The sequence below is a fragment of the Carassius gibelio genome, chromosome B14, assembly GCF_023724105.1.
Source record: "Carassius gibelio isolate Cgi1373 ecotype wild population from Czech Republic chromosome B14, carGib1.2-hapl.c, whole genome shotgun sequence".
NCBI classification, from domain to species: domain Eukaryota; kingdom Metazoa; phylum Chordata; class Actinopteri; order Cypriniformes; family Cyprinidae; genus Carassius; species Carassius gibelio.
Genome location: NC_068409.1, coordinates 26001600 through 26016814, shown reverse-complemented (window position 1 = coordinate 26016814; position 15215 = coordinate 26001600). Strand labels below are relative to the sequence as shown.

General features: G+C 38.5%; 1 protein-coding gene across 9 annotated transcripts in view; it reads right to left on the bottom strand.

The window, feature by feature from the left end:
- diaph2 (diaphanous-related formin 2) overlaps nt 1-15215 on the bottom strand; it is a 382480-nt gene that overhangs the window by 39172 nt on the left and 328093 nt on the right. For all 9 annotated transcript variants that reach the window (XM_052574739.1, XM_052574746.1, XM_052574744.1 and 6 more), the window contains one exon: nt 3614-3706. In XM_052574739.1, coding sequence (XP_052430699.1) covers nt 3614-3706 — 93 coding nt within the window. The remainder of the gene's footprint in view (nt 1-3613; nt 3707-15215) is intronic.

Sequence of the window (15215 nt, the reverse complement as noted above, 5' to 3'; positions counted from 1 at the left end):
CAGCTGGTTGGCAGGCTCTGTCAGGGGGCAGCACTTGGGGGCCTCGCAGCCCCGCTGAGTGGGAGACAGGTTTGATACAGCATGACACCTTACTTATTCATGCCCTCTTATTAGACCTCCGCACTGACACAAGGGATCATGGGAAGATTTATTTTTTTTTTGCAAGCCGAGATGAAGTAAAGCCAGAAAAACAGTGCAGGGACAAATCAGCACTGCTGAGCATGCTGGTATATGGAGATGAGGTACACTGATGTGGCGATCTAAAGTTTCCCCCATGCATTTCCCCCTGATGTCTTTTGGCATGTTTTTCTTATCTGGCTTTTCTAATGATGCTGAGGTTTTGTTTTTTTTGTCAGTCTGTATACAACATATATCTCACTACATCCCAGGAGGATTTCTAATGACACAAATGGGTTTATGCACTGTAAGCATGCATGGACAAGGACTTTGGGAAAAGAGTGACTTATTGGGGCCATCGTACGAGGCTGTTCTGGAAAGCTATAGCAGTTATAGACACTCGTCTGCCCGTCCTTGGCATTTCAATTTGACGTAGCACCTACAGCAGGTGGTCTGCTTCTCCTCCCTTGGGTCAGAGCCATTCATCATGGCAGGATGGAATATGTTAACATTAAGATTATGTTAACCATCCTCCAAGGACCCAGAGTCTACAATCAATTTTTGTAATCAGTGACTTATGAATGGTAATGTGAATCCAATATGAAAACCATTTTGAGGTGGAGACCTACAGAAGGGCAATAAACTGAGCCAAATTTTACAAGTGTTACTTCGGCTTTTATGTTGTTGAAGGAATAGTTCACCCAAAATGTTACATTTAGTCCTTCTCACACCAAAAAGTGTATGACTTTTTATACTGTGGAACACAGAAAGATTATTTTTGAAGAGAGTACTGTTCAAAGTACGACTGGGCAATTTTCGATTAAGAATTTTTTTAAATGGCATCGATTCGATATTAATTCTCAATTGCCGCGATTCAATATTTTCAGGTATTTATTTCAGCAAACGTTTAAAAGAAGATCTGATTAATGTGAATCTTATCATTATTCTTCTCCACTAGATGTCACCCTTATTTAGCTTGCGCAATGTTACAACCGAAAGCCTGTCACTCATTAAGCGCTTATCAAGGCGGAGATACTGTTGATGAGAATGAAGAACAAATCCATACGCATGATTCGCAATGCTCACATGCTATAGGAATACTTTAAATCTGTGAAAGGCGCCATGATTCCGCAATCAATGAATGAATGGTGGATGGCGCAGTGCACTAATGTACACAAATACTAAAGCGCAGATGACACTTGCTGTGTTTTCATTTTCTGCCGTCTCACTATGATGATATGAATACACAAATATCATCTCCAACTGCTCTTCATTAGGGTCACTTCATTAGCATTTTACGGTTTCATTTGTAAAAATTACTGTCATATTATATACGCAGCAGCTGCAAGTTCCTCACGGTAACCCATCAAAATTTAAGTTTAGTTTAATATTAAGAAACTTCAGAATATATTACTATTTAGCAGTTAAGACTCAATGCTACTACTGCTTATTCATATTAAACCTCTGTTGTGCAGCACCTTGTTTGCCCCCCAAAAAAGGGTTTAATTTGCATTTGATTAGGATAAATTAAATTAATGTTTTATACCTTCATCTGATTACCAGAAAAATTAAGAAGAACATTTTATAGGGCCATATTATTGTTCAAAAAAATAATAGGTTTCTTAACTTCTTTATATATATATATATATATTAGGGGTGTAACGATACGCGTATTCGTATTGAACCGTTCGGTACGACGCTTTCGGTTCGGTACGCGGTACGCATTATGTATACCGAACGGTTCGTTGGAGTAATTAATTATATTTGAAAAAAAAAAAAAAAGAGAGAGAGAGAGAGAAATATAATGATATGCGTTCAACAAGGTAGCCCAATAACCCAAACAACGTAACAGGCAACGCCCCTGACACTCCCGAAGAAGAAAAAAACACCATCTTATATGTTTATGTTAGGCTACTCAGCAGGCGCTCGCTCACTCAGTACGCGCTGAAGGCTCGTTGCAAAATAGCCAATGCGTTTAACAGACTAGAAATGAGAAGATCCTCCAATAACCAACAGGTCTGGTGTTTGGGTGCACTTTGGATTCCCTTTAAGCTATAATGGTGATGGCAAGAGAGTGGTGGATAAAAAAACAACGGTATGTCGCATCTGCAACATGACAGGGTACACCAGCGGGAATAAAAAAAAAAAAAAAAAAAACACCAGCGGGAATATCTGGGATATATGCGTCAGTACTATCTGGGAAAAGACGAAAAAAAGGAGAAACATGCACGCAGCAAACTATCCCTGCAGCATTTAGAAACTATAGCTTACAGGGAATCCAACCCAAACACCAGACCTGTTGGTTATTTTAGGATCTTATATTTCTGGTCTGTTAAAGGCATTCGACATTTTGCAACGAGCCTTCAGCGCGTGCTGAGTGAGCGAGCGCCTTAGGGGCCGTTCACATATCGTGCCTAAAAACGCATGGAAAACGCTAAGCGCGTCTCTCTCCTCCTTTCCAAAGCGCTTGGGCAGAAGCGCTCATGAGGCGTCTGTCTTTGCTAAGCAACAATGACGTGCTCTCTCCATGAGACGCGGAAATTTCAGCGAAGGATAAATGGATTTGCAGCTCTAAAAATCGCTTGCAGTAGCTCTGCTACTAAATTTATTTCAAAATTGCAATCCATATACAACTATGATCAGCTGATCCTTCATCTTGGCTGAGCTCTCAACGTTGTTACGGGAAAGGATGAAGCTGATTGGTTAGTTCTTGTCACATGACCCGCGGTGCGCTTGCGGCATTCTGAAAAGTTGAGATGTTTTTACATTTTGCTGTATCTAAAACGTATCGAACCGAACCGAACCGAACCGTGACATCAGTGTATCGTATCGAACCGAACCGTGAATTTTGTGAACCGTTACACCCCTAATATATATATATATATATATATATATATATATATATATATATATATATATATATATATATCAATAGCATTTGTATTAAAACTATATTCAGTGAATGTAGTAATAAAAAAAAATCGTGAATTGAATTGAGAACTTGAAAATCTAAATTTAATCGAATCGGGACATCTAAATCGATACCCAGCCAGCCCTAGTTCAAAGGTAAAAAGTTCGGGGTTATTTATTTATTATATTATTATTTGTTTTTAAAAGTATGCAACGGCACCATTAAAGTATCATAAAACTACTTCAAATGAACAGTTCATTATTAAAGTCTATTGAAGGTGAACAGGTTTATTTGAGGAACAGACTGAAACTGAAGCTACTTTATGGTGCTTTTGTGTCCTTTTCAAAGCAAGAAAGCTCTAGACCACATTCTTTGTACTTCCATAAAAAATTACAACAACAACAACAACAACAGGTACATATTTCAAAACCTCTCCATTTGTGTTCCACGCAAGAAAGGTCATTCAGCTTTGTAATAACATGAGGATGAGAACATTTGTCATTTGTGGGTGAACTATTCATTTGAAGGCAATGTGAAATGTAAAGCAAGAGGAGGTGCAGGTATAAGCAAGTATAACAGTCTTACCATTGCGTGGGGTTCGTTTCCTGCGGTCACGGAAGGCTGCTCCAGACTGCAAGGCCTCCATCAGACTGTCCATCACCCCCGTCTCGTCACCTTCTGTAGAAAGGAAAAGTTGCCTGTCAGAGCTCAGTTTCATGTACAGTACAACACATTCAGCAGCCAGGCTACTAAAAACCAAGTGTGGGAGTAAAAGGAAAAGCAAAAACAGAACAGCAATAAGGCAAGGCAAATAGGGCAGAGGGTAAAGAGAACAGCGCGGCTCCCTAAATGCACGAATGCTTCGAGGCGGCAGCTAACATATGGAGAGAAGCCAAAGGATAAAAGTGTTCACTGATGGCCATTGACAGGTTTTCGCTCTGCGACTTGCACAGGGGAGCTAAATGCTCTTTACCAAGATTTAGTGTGGAGCCGCTCAATACAGGGGATTTTTATCATTGTTCGATGACAGTGGGATGTGCCTTGAAAATAGTTGTGCCACCGAAGTGCAACGCGTCTCCGCTGCAAATGAGACAATGAGACGTGCGGCTCATTGATAAATTGCAGGGAGAAACAACCACTTTCAGGATTTATTCATTTATCTCAACAAAATATGGAGGAATATCTAATACAACATTTTATTTAATATTTTTATTTAATCTTTTTATTTAATCTTTAATTTTTTATTCAATCTTTTTAACTGGCAACATTCCAGAAATATGATGATACCCTTGCAGTGTGATGTTATAAAGACCACAACTCATTATGATAATGTATCAATTAAATAAACACATAATTAAACATTGTTGTGTGTGTGTGTGTGCATATATATATATATATATATATATATATATATATATATATATGTATATATATATATATATATATATATATATATATATATATATATATATATATATATATATGTATATATATATATATATATATATATATATATGTTGTTCTATATATAATTAAGATATTATTAGATAATATTTAAAATATATTTAAAATGTTAATAATTAAAAACATCATCATGTAATCAATACAAAATCAATAAATATTGATTAAATATCAGATTGCATTTGTTCCCTCATTCCTTAATATGCAGTCGTATTTTTAATAACTTAATATACTGTATTACCTTGACTTTCACTTGTAAACTTTTAAAGTCATTTCTTTTCTAGCATGGGCATATGGCGCAGAACATCTAAAGCATCGGTCAACGATGGGGTTCAGAAATAATCTTTGGGTCTTTTATCTGGGTCATCTATCTTTACCCAGCATTAATGAGACCGAGGGTCCCCACTATATCATAGTGGTCCAGCAGAGGCATGATTTTAAACTAGAATCATTACGGTGACTTATTGTTGCATGTGGGATCGTTTCATCAATTCTTTTGTGTACACGATCGAGCCGTTCTGTGGAAATATTTAGTGAATGGGTTGGGATTCGATGTCTGCTTTGGCAGAGAGAAAACGTCTGTGGCGGAGATGCCGGTAGCTTTAGGCAGCAGTTTCAGGCGTGTTAATCAATCTTTTGTTTCCTCGCGCATTCAAAGTAGATGACAGTCAGCAAATTGAATTTATAAAGAAGAAGAAAGTTGACACGGCTAGATAATTAATTTCAGAAAATGCCACACACTGATGCTACACTGAGGCAGAACTGCACAAGTGCATTTTCCGCTGGAAGCAGCAGCGCGAATACTTATACGTTAAACAACTGTACAGAAAGGCAAAATATTATGATTAAAAAGAATAAACAAACAGAAGCAGTGGGATAAAATGAAATGAAAACGATGCATGTTATTTTCGAGCCTGGCTTCTACTGTATCGTTTTATACTCAAGACCCTAACTCAAAAATCAAAGCAGCCGTTCACACAGAGTGCTGTGTTTAATAGCCACCCAGATTAAATCAAGCTAATTAAACTAGCTGTTCCAGAACAAACCAGAGCAGAACAAGCATAGCTTATCTCTAATTGCTCTTTAACACCTTGGCAGATAGCTTTGCTCGTTGGTTTAAACCAGGACATGCATCTTGCTGGCTCCTTTCAGTGAGCTTGCCATCGTCCTCTGAAAGCAATGACAGTTCCTAAAGTAGCTGCATTCCAAAGTTTGCGTCCCCAAAACACGTCCACATCCATCTGACACCCAAGCTGGGTGTTCAGGGGGCAGGTAAACATTTATTACAGGCACCATGATTCCGGAAACTTCTCGACAGCTCCCTCATTTCCTTCGTTTTGGAGACCTAGACATCACAAGGGGCACCTGACACTTTGATCAATTTGTCCTACTTCTTGCTTGCTTAACTGTAACACAATTCATCATCTGCAATAGCCAGGACAGGAGAGCTGGGAAGGCTGGGTTCAGAGGATCTCAGACACGAGAAAGCAAAATTACTAAAACGGGAAACACGCTCCCAAGCGACCCATGACTGTTCCATTAACAATGTCCTGTTGGGCCATGCTTCCACAAGAACCAGCTGGACTCTTGATCTCTCCACATGGATCTGAGAGGAACTGCCAGAGCATGTGGTCTACATTATTTCTATCTCATCAGTGTAGGATGTTTTAAAAGCAGAGAATCTATTAAAGAACTGGAAAACAGAAGATGTCTGATGCAATATTATTCAAGGAACACATTTAAAGTTAACTCTAAGATTAATCAACAACACTGTGCCTTTTTTGTTTTGTGAATTTTTTTTTTTTTTTTAAGACAAACGGTCTTCAAGGTAACACAATAAAAGCTAACATTTAAAACAACTGAACATATTTCATATTATTATATTGCAACTGTGAAATTAACCAACACAACCACCAAAATCACAATTGCCATTATTATATTCATGGCTTATTAATCTACACACTCTTTTTGCTAAAGACAGCATAAGTGGGCTAGCAACAAATTACTCATGTAAACACCTTGATACACCACGACTGGGAAAGTGACATTGCTTTTTATCCCCTTTGCTGTCACCCCCCATTTTTGGCATGAAGATACAAATTACATACCAAAAAATTAAAATAAAAAAAAAAATTAAAAAGATTTCAGCTCATGAGTCTTTCTCATATCAGATACATAATCAACATATATTCAGATAGCTGACACTTCAAAGTACTACTGTTCAAGAATCAAAATTACACAGACTGTTATTATTATAGAGATATATACGTTTTGCTGTTGTGTGTCAGTAGTAAATATCGGTTTACATTTTCAAACATAATCTCTGAAACTGCATTTTATGAAACATGTCTGGCCCGGCAAACTGCCCCATTCATGATTCTGTTGTTCTCACCTGACTAACTACTCACACCTTTGCCAGGTATGAGACATAATCATCATTATTCCTTTATCATTATTATTTTGTTTTATTCAGCCATTGTTAGCCTTTACTCTGCCATTACAAGGTTTACAATGATCCCAATATACTATTATCAAAAGTCTTAAAAAAAAAATACATCAAAACAGTTTATTTCGACCTTATGTCAATTATCATGACAAAATACATTATAAATCATAATTGCACAACAGCAGTTTAATAAACAAGAGGTTAATAAGTATTGGACATTTTATACAAAATGTTTTTGTGTATTTTTTGCTCTGACATTAAAAACAATTCCAAACAACACCATAGAAAGTTGCTTTCAGCTTCTCTGTGGTGTTGTTTAGTTTCTACATGAATATGGGCAGTTGACAGATTCAGCAACTCACTCATTTTGGGGTTTTTAAATGACCCATTTGACTAAACTCTTAAAGACAGTCACATGTTTCACTCCTGAAAGAATTGGTTTGTTCGAGTTAAGTTGGTTCAGGGAATGAATCTCTGACTCACTCACCATTAACACTTTTCATGCATAAAGGAATCTGTGTGTTTGAATGAATTGATTCAGTGAATGATTCTATTTACTTATAAAAGACACAATGTAATAAAATAACTTTTATAAATAATACAGGAAAACAATGCACAGACTGTTAGTCTATGCAAACACAGAGATTAATTATTAAAAATATATGGATATATATAAATAATTATAGTTTTTTTTTTATTGCTGTATTTGTGCATATACTGTACAATTTTAAATATAATTTTGACACTTTTTGAAAACATGTTTTGATTAACTAAATTTTGCTTCTGGTTAAAAATGTGGTTACTCTTACTCCTTAGGCCATATCTGAGAAAATATATCATTATTGAGATTTAAGTAACATATATATGCTTTTCACATAAGATATAAAAATGTTTAGCCATACCACCCAGGCGTATTTGCAAAGAAGTGTTTCAGACAACTAACTTCAACAACATAGAGTGAACTCTTGTAAAAGCTAGTCTTGTATCTATATCTTCTCGGTTGGCCGTCCCTTTCTGCCACCTATCTCCTTACTGTCTGGGTATCAGGTGGTTCTCTGCCCCTCAGGCTCCTGCCAAATGTACCAGAAATGCCCTGGGGCCCTGTTCAGTCTCTCCAATATATTTATGGGTGCACTATCACATTTTTAATTAGGGGATAACAAGCACAGCCCTCTGCCAGAATTGTGAATTTAACACATCAGATTAGCTTCCCCAACAAGCACCCTGGCATAGGGTAGGAGCTTATCTTCCACGGCACAGGAGGAGAGAAACGGGGGAGGAGAGAAACAAAGTCAAGTGTCACAACGAGTAAGAACAGGCAGTGGGGGAGAAGGGTTAGTGTGTTAAAACACAAGCTTGTGTATTCTCATAGTGTGTGTGCAAGTGTGGCATCGCAACATCTGGAGGACTGAGTCATGGAGAAGGGCTGCCGGAGCGAGACTGCGCAGGTCTTAAAACCCCCAGTGAGACACTCAACGGAGCGGACTGGCTGACATTTAATTATTTCTACAACGTATGCACGTGCACGCTCGGCCTCACACACTCGCTCTCTTCCTTTCTCACAGCTAGTATCAACACCACGCATCTAGTAATGCCTGTGTGCCACTGTATATGTAACCGGGCTTTGCTAGAACACTGACTTTTTCAGCGAATCATCAGGATTAGGAGATTACGGTGTATATGAAATTGCTTCATACACCAGTGTTAACAGAAGCAGAAACTGTTTTTGTTAACAGAAGCAGAAACTGTTTTCATCTGCTGTGTCACAATGGCATGACCAGGGTTCAGTCTGTTTAAGACTGAGGCGGGCTGAGGATGAAAGGTTACGGTGATGTATTCATCATACATTAACGCCAGTCGAGCGGAGGCACTTAAAAGAGCCAGATGTCTTCCGTGTCACTAAACTGCCAGTCAAATGCCAAATCAGCTTTAAAGAACATAAATTCCTATAAATAAACAAAATGAAGCAGTATGAGTACTGAAGTACTAAGTTGCTAATTTATCTCATAAGAAAAAAGAAAAATAAATACATTTAAATCGAAGTTGTCACTGTGGCTCTTTATTACGAAAAAAAAAAAAGTTACTTGCAGTTTCTTTGTAACTGTTTGTAATATCTACTAGTAATTTCTGAGTGAAAATTGCTTTTTTGCTCTTTTCTTCGTGAATATCAATTATGCAGCAGTGTCAACAAGCCCTGTTCATAAACTCAACCTGCTATCTGTCCATAGTGTTGAACGAAAACAAGGAGGATCGATTGAGAACTCATTTTCTGTTGGTTCTCAAGAAGACAATTGCTCCAGGGAGGATAAAATGCACACACAAAAAAATTCGCCTCTTAAATCTGAACAACAAAGACCCTTCCAGAGGACATTATATCTATTACTGTGTCCTCCCAGTGACCGGCCTAAAGCCATAGACCCCCCCAAGCTCTCATTTCCACATTAATAAAAGCTAAAAAGCATCTTTCAGCTCCCTGCTTGAAAAATATGATCAGCATCCACCATCTTTGCCCCTTCATGTCCTTCAGTTTTTTGGAAAGCATGTTAATCTACGTGTCACCCTGGAGAAATGCACCTGTGCAATTAACCTTGTGCATACGTTGTGAACAATGCCTTGCATCGAGGAGCCAGGTGCATCTTGGACTTGTTTCCCTCCTGCCACTCTTTGTCTGAGAGATTCCCTTTCACCGCAGCAACTGAGAGTGCATTAGCAGCAGAGTCAACAGTCCTGCCGGTTCCAGCCTCGCACCTGTTATGAGGTGCTGTCTCTCTGGAGGATCTGACACGAGATATGACACTGTGACCTGTCAGCTGGCCTGCTGGAGTGAGAGCTCCAAAGCACTCCGAGAGAATGAGCCCAGACTCGGGAGTAATGAAGAAGATGGATGTGGCACCAGACAGGCATTTTGGAGCGTTTTGCTGGAACAGCTTGATGTGAAAACCCACTTATGTCTGTGTGTAATTTAATTAGGGATGCTCACACATCCCCTCCTTGAGCGGGGCACTCCCTCTTTGAGTTCACACAGGCGCCAAGGGGTCTGGGCCTCAGACAATGAGGAGCGGAAAAGGGGACCAGCGAGATTGGCGTTTAGAGGTGGCCAGAGCTGATAACTACTCCACCCAGGTTATGTGCATTCTTCGTTCGATGCAGTTGATTGGTCAGCTGGGAGGAGCTGGAAGTGGATTAGATGGCATGGCTAGAAACTCCGGACAGCTGCATATCCATGAATAGATAGTAAAACGAAAACAAAAATAAAGTGGATGGATGCCGGATGGCTCTGCATTAGAGGATGTCAGACATGCTAGGTTTGGTAGGAGGAGAAAGGCTAAAGTGTAAACTCCAGGAGATAGACCATCATTCAGCATGTCTGGCTTTTGAGAGGCCGATGCATTTGCATATTCAGCTCACGAGGAGAAATAAAAGATAGCTGAGCTCTGTTGTACGTGCTCCACATTTTTCTTGCCATCTTTCCGTATGCTAATGAATCTCCACAGTGGTTTATCAGGTTGGTGATGCTTAGTGATTGTTCCCTGCTCTCCTTGCCATCTGCTTGCTGAGATCACAGACCACATGAGCCTGGCTTATCTGAGAATACACTTCATAAATCATCCAGCAAGTCCGGCACTTACTGTATCTCATAAGGGACGAGACAAAGAGATCACTGTCGTTCTTGCTATAGTGTAATCCCTATGTATGACAAACAAAATACCTGTGTTTCAAGCACCGTTGTTGTCCTTTCCAAAATCTGTCATTAATTTTCTTCTCTGAGGATTTAGGCTTTGAACATGCAGTGTCCGGGCTCTGTGTGGCGAGCTTAATTATTTTTGAGTGACTGCGGAGTGGCTCTCCAGGTCTGAACTCTCGATGAGGAATTATCAGAATGGAGACCACCCATGGCTGTAAATTAATGACATGCAACAGCGCAAATGTGTGCAAGGAAAGTGGGAGGGTGCTGGCAGTGGAGGGATTCTCAGATGTATCCACTCATTTCTGCTATGACCTGAGGGAGAGTGGGCTAAATTAAGTTAAAGAGGCTTAAAGTGATTAGGACATTTAGTGCTACCCTAATTAGGGATGGCTACACAAAGCCAGCATTATAAAAAGGGGTAAAAAAGTTTCTTATTTAAGGGAAATAATTACATATATTTGAAGATGGAAACATTCTCTGGAGGAAAATCGGGGAGATGAAAATGAACATATTACCATTGAATAATCACGGCTGCTGTGTCTCTTCATTTCAGCATTTGGAGTCAGACAGGAACATATTAAATAGGAATATGGCGGGTTTCCTGGATGTCACCATGACTTACACAGATGCTTATCTTCATAAATCAATGACTTCGCTCCTCGCACGTTAGATGGCTAATGCGTCTCTGGCCATACTGATGGCAAAATTCGCAATGCTATCATCGCCTTAAGGCACGCGGGCATCTGGCTGCTGATACGGCACAAGCTAATATGCAGTTATTTATTAGAATTGATGCACTATAGCAGATAAGCTTGGCGCCCTTGTTGGCGTCTTTCAAGGTAATGACACAAAAATTCACAATGCCAGCAGTCGCACGCTCCAAGATTTCCTGACTGGAATTTGCTTATGCTTGGGAACCAGCGGGCTTTAGGATGTAACGTGGCATTCTTCAAAAGAGGATTGAGCTCCCTGACAGTGGGTGTAAATAACACTGAAGAGCTGATGGGGAGCACTGATATGCATATAGGACAGACGCTCATTTCTCGGCACCGACACTGAAGCCTGCAGACAGCATAGATTTAATATGATAGTTAAAATACAGATAATGACATGCCATAGTCAGCTCAGCATTATGCAACGGTACTTATCTGGTCCACTTATTCATAATGACCAACGTGGTAGATGGAATATCTCAATGACTAATTAAAAATCGGAATGATAATTAGAGGAGAGACAGTGGGGTGTGTGGCTTCTCGTGGTTTTCTGTTTGCATCACACAGATTAACATATTCTAAAGCCACGACCTTTATCAGAATTACCTTTCTGCCAGGAGACCTGCTGACAGACATACGTTTTGTCATATATTTGTGTGCTTTTTAAAATTATCTTCCAATTGAGGGCTACTTTTCCAGCATTTAGACCCTTAACTTAAAAAGCAAACAAACATTAGTGTATGCTAATAAAAAAAAAACTTTCAAATGAAGAGGATTTTATTAATTAAAGGCACACACATATTTGTTATAAAGTGAATGATTCAATGTCTCATGAAAAGTTCTCAAATGGCTAAAAAGTGCTCAACAGACTGGGACAGGGCTATTTAGTCTGATTGCTTATGACAAAGTGTTTCAAATAAATCTGAAAACATCTTTTTATAAAATTCTGTTTGGTGCCATTGTTGGTGGAGAAATAACCCTTCACAGAATACATAAAGATGCCCAAAAATACAAGTGCACACAAATTGCACTACACACAGAAAGAACCTATCGACTGTATGTCTGTAACTGAGAGCGTTGAATTAATAGTAATGGGTTATAGAACATATTCAGACATAAAGAGCAGTATTCATTCCGAGCAGTATTCATTCTGAGCAGACAGACTTTATAAAACTGAGCTCAACCATACAGATAACGACAGCTATCATCACATAAAAAAAAAATATTCAAAAGAATACACTAATCTTCCTTTTAGCCCTTTAATCCTACACAATTTCTTTCTAAACCTTTAAAGGGATCATTTGTGCTGTCAGACTGGAAAGTGAAGCTACTTTCTTCCTGACTCTAGCAGATGTGTGCCAGTCTTATTTAACAACATCATTTATTGCACCGTCTGGTTGTTATATGGCGCATGAAAGATGCTATTCACGATGACTCAGCAAGTGACCGCAAACAACAACAACAACGTTCTCCGTTTGGCCTAGAGATTTGAAACACCAGCCATGGGGAAAGTGACAAGACGGCAAAATCGAGTCGAATATGTTGAGAGAGATTTTTAGACACCAGTAATCGAACAGAATGAGAGGACAGATTTTCTCCAAAGCCTGTGTCGTGTTTGTTACTGAACGGGTTCAAGTGAACAGATTTATTGGACAGGGTCAAATCTGTAACATTATATCCGTTTAATAATAAGACAGCAACTATGTAAATCATAGGGCAGCACTCACATGCAATAAAGGAGTTTATCCAAAAGTAGGAAAGGACAAAACCATACAGCTACACTTCACTAAAAATAAGGCAAAAACTATTTCTGTGTTTTATGGAAGCCCTTATTCCATGCCTCATTCGGCTCAAACACCACATGTGGCCACAGACACCTGTAGTGACCCTGAAACAGCCAGCAGGCTGAGAGACGGTAAAGACAGGCACACAGGAAGTCATATCATCTCTCAGTTACGCTTCGCAATGAGTGAACGACACTGTATACAGCATAGTTTCATATCCTCTGGCAAAATGGCTGCCCTGCTAGCACAAAACATATTTTCCTAAAAAAAGATAGAAGGATTAGGTGGATTTAGGCCTATTTTACATCATTCCCCATTTACTTTCAGTGGGTTAAGTAATTTGGTGAATGCTGAACATCTGGTCAGTCTAAGAGAATATGGAAATCCACTTAGAGGAAATTAAAACAAATGGGGGGCCGGGTAATGATTTCATGAGCAATTTCCCATATTAGGATTTCTAATACTTTACAAGAAAAACAGATTTCGCCCCACTTGCCATACACATCAATCACATGGCACTCAAAATTGCTCGTGAAACCTTGCAAGGACACATTTCCAGACACCGTCTGTGTGACTTTAAAAATACTTTAAAAAATGATATTCATTTGCCCAGCTCCGCCATCCCGTCAAACACATCCTCTTAACCCTAAATGAATTAAACCCTCATTAAAATTGCATCTCATTGTTAATCATGTGCATGTGAAGGGCATTAGATATCAATTTGCAAAATGACTTCAAAAATCTCTTTATAGAAATAGTCCTTTGAAAAGGCCTTAAAAACTATAATTAATCAAAAGGTTAGACACGGGTTCTAATGAAAAAGAGCTGTGTGCTAAAAAGAGAGGATATATATAGAGAAAAATGAGCAACACAAATTTTAAAATACATATATACATATGTACTTTAGCTTATTCATTCCTAAGAAAACACCAAAAACTATTTTATTTTCAGTTAAGACATCCAAACGAGTCTCTGAATGCTGTTTGACTACAATGTTATTAGGTTAATTAATGTTTTTCTAAAGCGTAAATGTATTTTTTAAACCGCTCATACCCAAACAATCATCATAGTTTTACTTATATTAATTTGATAAACAAAAAGACAAATCATATTATTTTTCTCTTGTGGAAAGAAATAATGTTTACTGAAAAAAAAAGAACTAATTTGAAAGAACTACACTTTTTAATATCCTTCTGTAGATGATCAAAAACAGCAGGTGATAACTGTATTCAAGTTTGAGGGAATAAAAGACAGATGCTGGCAATATGGAACGGTAACAGAATATAGCCAAGCACAAGACAATTGTCTAATTCAAGAGGCAGAAGGAATCTGTAACAGCTTGCCTTAAAGCATAAATACGCATTATATCATGCTTAACAAACATCACACTTTATGAAAGTTACATAATCATACTGTCCAAAAGATCATATTTTTTTCTATTTAAATATTAGGCAGTCTGCAACATTTCCTAAGAACCAAATCCACATATAAGAACGATTACTGAATGATCATTTGAAAAAATATAAGTCCATACTATGTATAACAGTTATGTTAGATTGTATTAACATTTCACAATATTACTGTTTTACTGCATTTTGACCAACGAAAGACTTCTTTTAATAACATTAGTATGGTTTCATATTCAAATTTGAATGCAAAAAAGGCTGATCTGTTATCTAATGCATCTGAATGTCTGCGGAGCCAAATGCACCACGGAACTCACTGACACTCTTTCTCTTTAAATCTAGTGATGACTCCAGCAGTTCAAAGATAAAAGTCTTTTTATGGGCTCTGACGCAGGGAAAGAGCTAACTAAAGATAAGGTATTCTTGACTGCACTAGAGGGTTTGTTATCCACTGTCTTTCCATCTGCATTATTACGAGCTCAGCATTCAATGCGGTCACTTCTTAGGAAACTAGCATGCTTCATTCATCCTGCGGAAGCACACAGAGTCGAAGTTCTACATGTCATTTTCTCAAATGTAAGGCCACAGTAAAATGCTGGGCTCAACATGACATTTTAAGTTGGCGCTTGTGAAAAAAGCTTTTGGCCAGAGGCAGGAATTTCTGTCTCATTGTAAGGATCAGAATAGCG